At 41.8% G+C, this 10,205-nt stretch overlaps 1 protein-coding gene across 2 annotated transcripts; it reads left to right on the top strand.

The window, feature by feature from the left end:
* Positions 1-2,077: 2,077 nt before the first annotated feature.
* Positions 2,078-7,676, top strand: LOC140325887 (coenzyme Q-binding protein COQ10 homolog B, mitochondrial-like). Of its 2 annotated transcripts, XM_072403985.1 has the most exons (5): positions 2,078-2,260; positions 5,185-5,334; positions 5,753-5,945; positions 6,415-6,516; positions 7,097-7,676. In XM_072403985.1, the coding sequence occupies exons 1-5, from the start codon at positions 2,148-2,150 to the stop codon at positions 7,256-7,258; spliced, it is 720 nt and encodes a 239-aa protein (XP_072260086.1). In that variant the 5' UTR covers positions 2,078-2,147; the 3' UTR covers positions 7,259-7,676. The 2 variants fall into 2 exon arrangements, with proteins under 2 accessions (XP_072260086.1, XP_072260087.1); XM_072403986.1 differs by lacking the exon at positions 2,078-2,260 and having other exon boundaries at positions 4,184-5,334.
* The last annotated feature ends 2,529 nt before the right edge of the window (positions 7,677-10,205 follow it).

Raw genomic sequence — 10,205 nt, 5'->3', positions numbered from 1 at the left:
CAATGATAGCTGGTCACTTTCTATGTGTCTGAAAAAGTAGATATCAAACCCTAAGGGCAGGTAGACACCTGCTTCTTCAGTGTGTGAATGTGCATGGTCCCCGCAGTTGCCATCTTGCCAGCTTCTGGAGCAATCTCTAGGTAGCGCTGTTCCAAAAAGAACCAGCATCTAAACATTTGACAGCTGGCGGCAGTGATCGGTACTAGCTGCCCCTATTCATTTCGAATGGAGGCACTACCCATAGCATTTTCCCATGTTTCCTGACATGAGGGAGCTGTTAATGCACCCCAACCTCATCCACCCCAAATTAGCCCAAACTGAAAGATATTTGGTGTGCAAAAGCACCAATTTGTGCAAAAAGATCCAGAGGAAACCTGGGGCCGAGGTGGTTGTTAGATGGGGCCATCAGCACTTGGCAGAGAAGGGGTTTTTGTTAAAAATTGTATCAACTTAAATTCTACTTCTAAGCTTGTATGATCTGGCAGGTCAATATTACAGAAAGAGACAAGTGATGTCCCTCTGGAATAATGTGACTTACCTGCCCGATCGTCATGAGTTTCTGGCAAAATTCTGAACTGTGCAGCATCAGCTATAGTTGCCAGGGAAAGCCGTCATTCCTGGCTTCACCGGCGTATGGTTTTGCAATCCCGGCATGGGCAATCAAGATCAAGTGAAAGCAAAAGAATAGAAAGAAAGATGGCGGTGCTGGAAAAGAAGACAGGTGAGTTGGCCAGGTTTAGTTCATATTTAAAGGGTAGGCAACTCTTTTATGTAAGGTAAAAATTTTTACCTTAAAAAATGTAAAAAAAAAAAAAGGGTGCAGCACCCCCCCTAATGTATGGGAGCGCATACCTACGTCACGCATCCCAGGAGGCTCTTGGGTACTCCTTCTGCGCATGCCTGAGCATCTTGGGTATGCGCAGAAGGAGCCTTTTCGTAAAAAGGGAAAAAATGCCAATCTCACGCATGCGCAGTGAGATCGCCAAGTTTTTTTCCAACCTATGTCACCCGATTTTGCTCCTGTGTCGAGTGATGAAGGAAGAAGAACCCAGAAGAAAAGGCGAAGACGGGATGACGCGGATCCCGATGGAAGACACCTCCGGACTGATCGACTGCTCTGCGGGATTGAGGGTAAGTGTATTTTTTTTTGTTTTGGGCATTTTTCAGTTTACTTACTCTTTAAATGGGAACTAAGTAAAAAAAAAGTGCAAGCAGGTTGTTTATTGCAGAAGGGGCCAGCTATGTCTCATATGCAATAAAACAAACTTATTAGCAGCAATTATCTTCATATTATGCAGCAAGTTGTACATACGCCGATCTGTGTCACCCCAGTATATCTGTCTGCTAGGAATTAACTCCTTTACACATCATTCCAGCCTTACTAAAGGAATCCAAAAGAAAACTTAATAAGGAGGTGCCAACATTGGCAATGAAACACGGGGAAGACGCGTTTGGTTCAGCTTTATTGATTTGGGTTGCCATTGACAATGAATAGTACTAGATTGTAAGCTCTTTGGGGCAGGGCCCTTTCCTCCTGTGTCACTGTTTGTATTCATGTGTCATTTGCAAATCCTATTTAATGTACAGCGCTGCGTAATATGTGGACACTTTATAAATAATGTTTATTATTATTATTAATAATAATAATTTAGAACCCTTATTTATTTGTACAGCACTGCCTATTGTTTATTAATATTAATACTGCAATGCACTAATACATGCAACATGTTAGGATGCCATGCAATGCACCACATTGAAGGGGCAATAAAATGAGATAAATCACCATACTGTGGTACATTACAATGTGTTTAAACAAAAGCACATTCCTTTGGCACATATAAATGAACTGCTCCTGTATGTGGTGTTCACATATTAGGTTTGCATTACTATGGGCCCGTTTTTCACAAATGCAATGAGATGTCACTGACTGGGTTCAGTCTGAGGTAACAAAAGGCCAACAAGCCCCCTTCCCGCCCTCGCCACACTCCTCGGGACTTATATAGTAATGGGCGGGGTTACAGGGTGCCGCCTCGTGACGTCTGTCCCGCTCCATGCTCTTCAATGGTAAGAAAGCTGCGTAGCAGGAACCGGCTCATTACCTAAGAAGCCGGCGGTAGAGGAGAACAGATCTATTGTTATACAGAGCAATGGCCGGACAATGCGGGAGAACCTCCTCCGTCCTACTACGGGCTCTACTGGAAACAGAGAGCCGACCATGCCAGTCTGTGATACGGAGAGTCCAGAGAACGCAAGGTTTACGGTGAGTGGGCTTTGTAATAATTGTGCGGGCGGGCATTGTGCTGGTTTATATTGCTGTGACTCATAGTAGCAGTGGGCATTGTGCTGGGTTATAGTGATGTGCCAGTGGGTATTATCTGGGTATAAATTGCCATGCTGTGCCCAGTTTACCCAACAGCTGGCCCTTGTGTGTAACTGGCTTGGCCCCCTATCCCCTTGGGGCTGCCCCTGCCCGAGAAGGGCCCGGGGCCCTTTGCAATGACATATCTGCCTCTGGTGTCTCTTTGCCTATTTGTTATTGGTGGGTATTGCACTGGTGTATAGCGTTCCTGATCATCACTTGGTATTCCATCACACCTTGACCTGTTTAGAGCTGACATGGTGTTGCCTTTGATTGGCACATTGGCAAATATCCTAGAGATCATTGACCGATCCCCCTATCAGATAAGTTTAATGCACCTGAACCCCAAATGTCCTTGTGATTACACTAAACCCCCCCCCCATCCCCAATATATCACCCCATATCATTGTTCTTTTCTGATCCCCAAAATTTTTGTTTACTGCCAATGTGCCCCATAGGAACCCCTAATAAATTATTTTCCTGGGGAGGTTTGAGATGTCATTTTACTTACCAGTTACAATGTGTCAGTAATTTGTAACCTTTTTTGTAACCTTCCCATAACATTTGTAACCTTTGCCTCTCCCTTTAGTCATTCTGTGGTCTCTGAATATGACCACTTAGTGATGTGGGAAAGTTCACATATTTGGAATAATTGTTCTTGCCCCCTTAGTTTGGAACTTGTCATTTTCTTGTTTCCCAGCTGGCCTGTCAAGTCTTGTAATATCCTGAGGACATTATATGGGCACATCTACCCCAAACATTTTCCTCTATTCTGACCTCCTTCCCAGCAAAGTCTTGGTGCTGATTCTTATGCCAATGGCCCCGGGAAGGACGGGTATCACAATCCTATTGCCAGCTGTTCAGATGGTGCTGTGCCCGGATAATGAGTTTCGGAAGATAAAGTGGGGCTGGAGGAGGGAACATTGTAGGTTATTCTAGGAATTCAGATTTGGCCTCTTGCATTTTTTAAAACTCGTGATGCTCATGTGATTTCCAGAGGCTCTGCAGGGGAAATAATACACAAACTGCAGTCGTCTTGGTGCTGCCAAGAATGTTCTAATGAAGTTCTTTTATAGTTTATTGAGAGGAAACACTGACCTCAAAGACTTATTTTTTTTTTTTTTTTACTTGACCGTTTTAACATGGAGGAACCCTTGAAATAACATTTATGGCATAAGGGAAACCCTTCTTAAATTCTGGATCCACAACTCCTTTAGTATAATGGCCATTAAGAAGAATGTCATCCATATAGATAGCCAAAAACATCATTAGTGTCATCTAAATTCACGTGAGATTCAATCTGCTCAAGGGAACCCTGGTTGAGAAACACTGGTCTGGAGAAAGCTTTATTCATCTATAAAGGTTTTGGATTGAATAGAGAAGGGGTGGAAATTTTGTTGGGTTTGAAAGTGGTGAAAAATCTCCCCAACAGGAATGGAATTACATTTCACGAGGGGGTAGTAGGGGAGCTGAGCCACCGGGCTACCTACAGCAGCGGGGAGTGGGGGAGCTGACCTGCCAGGCTACCTACAGCCGGGGGGGAATAGGGGAGCTGAGCTGCCGGGCTACCTACGGCGGGGGCGAGTAGGGGAGCTGAGCCACCGGGCTACCTACGGCAGGGGGGAGTAGGGGAGCTGAGCCGCCGGGCTACCTATGGCGGGGGCGAGTAGGGGAGCTGAGCCTCCGGGCTACCTACGGCAGGGGCGAGTAGGGGAGCTGAGCCGCCGGGCTACCTTTGGCAAGGGGGGAGTAGGGGAGCTGAGCCGCTGGGCTACCTCAGGAAGAGGGGAGTAGGTGCTAGCTTTGATCATTATAATATTCTGATTGTCAGGCTGTGACATAGGTGACACTTTTTATCCTTTTGTCCATCTGAGTGACCTGCATATTGTAAATTGCATATGTCTCATCCAGATCCCTGCTGTGCCTGATCTTTTGTAGCTTAATCTTGATTACCATTTCCTGAAAGGGGTGTGTGTCCTTCTGTGTAAGGATGTGATGAGTCATACTAGAAAAGGAGAACAATACTTTCTGTTAAGGGAAATTCCTTCCTACACAATATGTTTCCCATCTAATTTTAACTCATTGATTGCTTTTAGTTACAAAATCTAATAGAAGTGAATATTGGTGTTGCCCAAAGCATCCATCATTATTCAAAGTTTCATATTTTCTGAGGGAGGTTTAAATTTGAAATGAAATATTTGCTTATGGGAACACCTTTTGTTTCTGTTCCCTGGAAGATAACAATCTTCACCTTTGGTAGCTGTAATGACTCACATGGCACATTACATGGCAAGCAAATTCTGATCATGCTGAGGAGTTGCAAGTGATATCTGTCCTGTCACTCTCTGAGAATTCTAGCGGCTTGGGTCCATCAATGGTTGATTCGCCAGAATTCTGAGGATCCTCTCTTCAGAACTCTGGTGAGTCCAATACATGGACTAATGGTGAAACCTGGTGATAGGTTTCAGATCAGAATTGTGAGTGCTTCTTTAGGCTTAAAAAATGCCCTAAATTTCCACAGACCTAAAGCTTCCTTAAAAACCGTCCAATATAACATTGGTAGGAGTCTTCTACGCTTTTGAAGTTGAAAGCTGGTTGACGTGGGGGATGGTAGTCCGACATTCCAGGTCATGTTTCCCCAGACAGAAACTAGCCAGTCCTGGTTTTGACCTGAAGGTGATCTGAGCCACTGGCGGGTAGCTAAATTACCCATTCTGTTAAGGAAACTTTATCCTGTCCTAGTATTTATTGGCACATTCTTTGCAATGACCTATGATGTGACTAGATCTTTGAAGTTAACATTTTATGTTTCTATTCTATTTCAGGCATCTGAGTTCATGTGGAATTTTGGCTTCTCGGAGCTCTCAATTACCTCAACCATCGCCCATGCATTTGCAGACACGATCCTTTTTAAACCTTGCAGCACCATTCCTTGGGAACAAGCGTATAGACTATACGGAGTCTAAAGTGCTAGGGTAAGTTAAGGTGAATGATGGCAAGTTGTCTATGAATGATTGTGATGGAAGAAATTGGGTAAAATAAGAAGTATCATTATTTCTGTTCACTGAAAATGTAAAAATGATCTGGCTGGTTGGCATTGAAGTATCATTCAGAAAATGATATAAATTTGCTAACATGCACAATCCTAAAAGCAGTAGTTGTAGAACCACTTTTTAGATAGCTGATCATATTTCATTGTTTGCTGCGCATACTTTCATCAAATTAGTCCTGAAATGGCAACTTTGATACGTCTTAGAAGATGGCAAGGAGCCAAAATCAATAGATTTGTCCTGTGTAATGGTGGTGCAGTTTTTTTTTTTTTTTTTTTTGGTTAAGCTTTTAAAACCCTTGGTCTTCATCTAGAATTTCAAATGTTTCTTGCTTTCTTTGCAGGTATTCCATAGCTCAGATGTTTGACATTGTTGCAAATGTAGAAGATTACAAGATGTTTGTGCCATGGTGCAACAGTTCTAAAGTTCTCTCTTGTCGGAATAAAGTGACCCGGGCCGAGCTGGAGGTTGGCTTCCCACCTATTGTGGAACGATATGTTTCTGAAATCACAGTAGTACCCCAACACAAAGTTCGGGTAAGTGCTTTCACGTTTGTTATTTAAGGAAAAAAATGTAAAAAAAATATTTAGAATTTGTTTTTTTTACTTAAGCAAGTACAAAATGGTGAAAACATTTCAAAGTTTGCTAGTTTTCATCTGTAGCTGTGACCTGGGGTCATTCTGTGTAACTTGGCAGTGTTCTGGTAGAATGTTACGTCACTGGCAAACTGCCATAGGCTAGTATCACGAGGTGAAGGGTTTTGTGTGACACAAGAACGAGAGATGTCTTTTCAACAAGACTTTCTGTCTGTTGCATAGTCTGATCTTTGTACTCTCTGGAGCTACACCCTCAGAAATACACAATTAACCCGCCACCTTTGTACCACATATTTAGTCTTCTACACTTAGTGCATCACATGTTTCATTTTATTTAACATTGCGCTTTTCATAAAAATTTGTTTACCTAAGCTAAGACTTACGTTGTATTTTATTCTTTTTAACACAGGCTGTGTGTAATGATGGGAAGCTTTTCAGCCATCTAGAGACGGTGTGGAGGTTTGGCCCAGGACTTCCCGGGAGACCAGACACATGCACTCTGGATTTCTATGTAAGTTCTTGTTTTACTGATGTAATTGCACTGAACTCAATTTACATGACTAGATTAATGCTAGTTTTTTCCTAGCCATTTGGTGTGATACCAGTCCTAGCAATCAATATCTCCTTAACATTGATCATTTGCCTGGTTACGTCTCTGTACCTATCCACCAGCAGAGCCACTATTCTGCTGCGAGTTCTCCCTAACAACCTGTAAAGTTGTAAATTACCATTGGATTTGATAAAAAAAAAATTCAAGTTTAATCTAATATAGTGTATGGCCACCTTAAGGTTTAAAGACGGCAACATTTTTCGGATTTGTGGCTGCTGCTCTCTAATCTCTTATCTTCACAAACTTTATCAGTAGCAAAGTATGTGCCTGTTGGTATCTATATATTGTACTGCTGTATATGAGAAAGTACTAGTCAATAACAACTTTGTCAAGTATTGTATATGCGTAGAATATATAGATCAGAGGATGACCCAATCCAGTCCAGGGAATGCCATTTTTAAACTTTATTCAGCATTTTATATAATAGGGTACACATATAACTCCTCCAATCACTGACCACTTCATTGTTTTGTATTTGCAGGTGTCATTTGAATTCAAGTCTTTGCTTCACTCTCACCTGGCCACAGTTTTCTTTGATGAGGTGGCTAAACAGATGGTTACAGCCTTTGAAAACCGAGCTGCCAAGACATACGGGCGTCAGACCATCCCACTGCAATCGAAAAAGCTTAGAGCTGTGCAGTAATCACTTATGTACTGTAAAGACTTTCTTCCTGTCCTATGGACAGAACACACGTTTAACTGGACCACATCAAGAATTTGCACATACCTCCCTTCAACTATTTATATGTATTTAAATGGGAAGCTCTTAATATAACTTATTTAAATGCGGAGAAAGCTGTTTGAAGTTGTGAAATTTTTGATAAATGTATATATAAAGGTTAAAATTTGTACTGTATAAATGTTGGGACTTCTATTTATATATATTTTTCGCAATATATTCTTATCGTCTTTTCAAACACTTTTTCTGGACGTTTGTATATTAAGTTTTAGAGGATTCTAATTTTATATTCTACAATAAAATATTTAACTTGATGTTTAGTGTGTGCCTTGGTATTGGACTAGGTTTTGTTCCAATGTAATAAATGTTCTGTATTTACATACGTATTGGTATTGTGTTTTTTGCTGCATTTTAAATGGAGAACACATCCTCTTTCTATGTGGCTGCTTCACATCCATGTGCTGCAGTATAGTATGAAAGATTCTCTTATGGGCCTGTTTACACATAAGTGTGTTACCACGCGTGCCGCAACACAGAACATTGTGAATCCAGCCTAGGTGCCCAATTCTGACGTTATCATTTTGGTACACTGTTTCAGTTGGCATTGCATCAAGGTGAACATTCAAGTATATGGGATGCCAACACACCTGAACGGACATACAGCACACCGCAATGTACAGTGGTGCACTACAATGTAAGTAGCATTGGGCACACTAGCACAAATACATGTATATGGGCCTTAAAAGTGTTTTTGGTTCCTAAATACTGGTATTTAGTTACTGGTCACTCACTACAAGTAACGTTTGTCCTGTTAGACGTTCCTATATTCCATTTTCAACAATCTAGAAACATTAAAAGTGTAAAGAAATGCCTCTATGTACTGCCTGGTCATAAAAAGGGGCATGGGGGAAGTGATATGATCTGGAGTTGGTCAGGTCAAGGTTCAGCAACATTATGTACCCAAATATGAGATCAGCTGACTACCTGAATATACTGGATGACCAGGATTTTCTATCAATGCTTTTTTAAAGATGACAATGCTAAGACTTATCATGCCCAAATTGTGAAAGAGTAATGAGCTATCACTTTACACTTTGATTAGTCATCACATAGTCCACACCTTAACTATTAGGAATCTTTCTGATGTGCTGAGGTCTTAATGGGAGAGTTGCGTTATCAATCCACGAACTTCGTTCAAAATTAATTCAGCTTTGGATGGAATACATGTTGTGACTTTGCATAGGCTAATGATACCACTGTGAATGTGTGCCATCATCAAAACTAAAAGTGGTTCAACAAAACATTTCTATGTAAATGGAGAGCAGGTAAGAAAATTAGGAGATCGTCCTCTGCTGACACGTCTGCTCCTCCATAGATACAATAAGTGTAGTCACCCTAGGACAGACATGACCACTAGGTGAAAAGAAAGCCTGATGTTACCAAAGACATGTAAGCTGGAATCAATTTAATTTTAGTTTTTTTTTTTGCTTTTTCACCAAGTCTGCTCAGATTCCTGGAATCTGCCAAGATCTTTACACCTGGAGAGGGTTGTTAGCGCTGAGTAACTCTCCTGCAGATCAGAATCATACTTTAAAGAAAGTTTTGTCTCTGATGGCAGTGAAAAATTGGCACTATTGTCTCCTACGTTGTAAGCTCTTCGGAGGAGGGTCCTCTTCTCCTGTGTCACTGTCTGTTTTCGTCTGTCATTTGCACCCCCTATTTATTGTGCAGTGCTGCATAATATGTTGGTGCTATATAAATCCTGTTTATTAATAATAATAATAATACTGTCTTTTGGATACAGGTGGATTTATTTATGTTAAAAAACAGAAGAGGGCTGTGTCTATTTCACAAATTTAAACAAATAGGTTAACAGATCCCTGACAATAGAATGGAATACCTAGTGCAGTACAGCTGTGCCCCAATGAAGTGCTGAAGCTGTGAGCTACAATGCTTTGTTTACCAGTGTGCATTTCAAGAGTTTGTATTAAATGTTTGCTGGAATGTACTTTTAGTGACTGTAAAACCCTGTATGACCTAACAACATGCTTAGCCTGCTTCCAAGAAACCAAAAACAATTCCCCAACCTGCTCAATAGACTGACTCATGGTGTGGAATAAATTATTTAGGATCTGCACACCAGCAGCTGATTTACCCCTTTGTAATAAAATATGTGTGACTTTAAAGTTATCATTGCTGTCCGTGTCTGCACTGGGGTAATCAATCCCCTTTAATTGTCCATGCACAACTCACAGAGTGTAACCTGAAAGGGGTTTTAACTTTTCCTAGGTGTTTGCGAAACTTAAACCAGGGGCTAAATTGGGAAAGCTCTAGTAAATATTTGTAGCAAAATTTAGTGGTTGTGAACTTGCTTGACATAGGAGGCCACAAAAATGGACATAATGTTAGATGAGCGTAAGCCATGCAACCGCATAGATTGCAAGCTCTTCTGGACAGGGTCCTCTCCTCCTGTGTCATTGTCCTTATCTGTCTGTTGCAACCCCTATTTAATGTACAGAGCATGAGGGACACAAAATAATTGCCAAGGGCCACGGGTTACTTGCAGTTTGCTGGCCCAAGCCACTAGTATGTAGGGAATGTGATGTCAGGAGCACAAAAAGAATGGATTTGTGTGCCTAAACCCAAGAACCAAAAATGTAATATATCACAATCAGTCCTTAAGCTGCGTACACACGTCAGATTTTCTCGCCCGATAATCGGCATCAGCCAGATATCGGGCAAGAATCTGGCGTGTGTACAGTCGGCGTCGTTCATCGTTCGTGGATCCGTCCTGGCGGATCCACGAACGATGAATGACGACAGATCCTAATGCAAGGGAAGGGGGAGAGCGCGCAGCAGGGTGCCGCTCCGTCGCTCTCCCCCTCCCCTCTCCATAGAGCAGAACGGTGCT

The sequence above is a fragment of the Pyxicephalus adspersus genome, chromosome 3 (assembly GCF_032062135.1).
Source record: "Pyxicephalus adspersus chromosome 3, UCB_Pads_2.0, whole genome shotgun sequence".
Taxonomy (NCBI): domain Eukaryota; kingdom Metazoa; phylum Chordata; class Amphibia; order Anura; family Pyxicephalidae; genus Pyxicephalus; species Pyxicephalus adspersus.
This window is presented reverse-complemented; position numbering and strand designations above follow the sequence as displayed.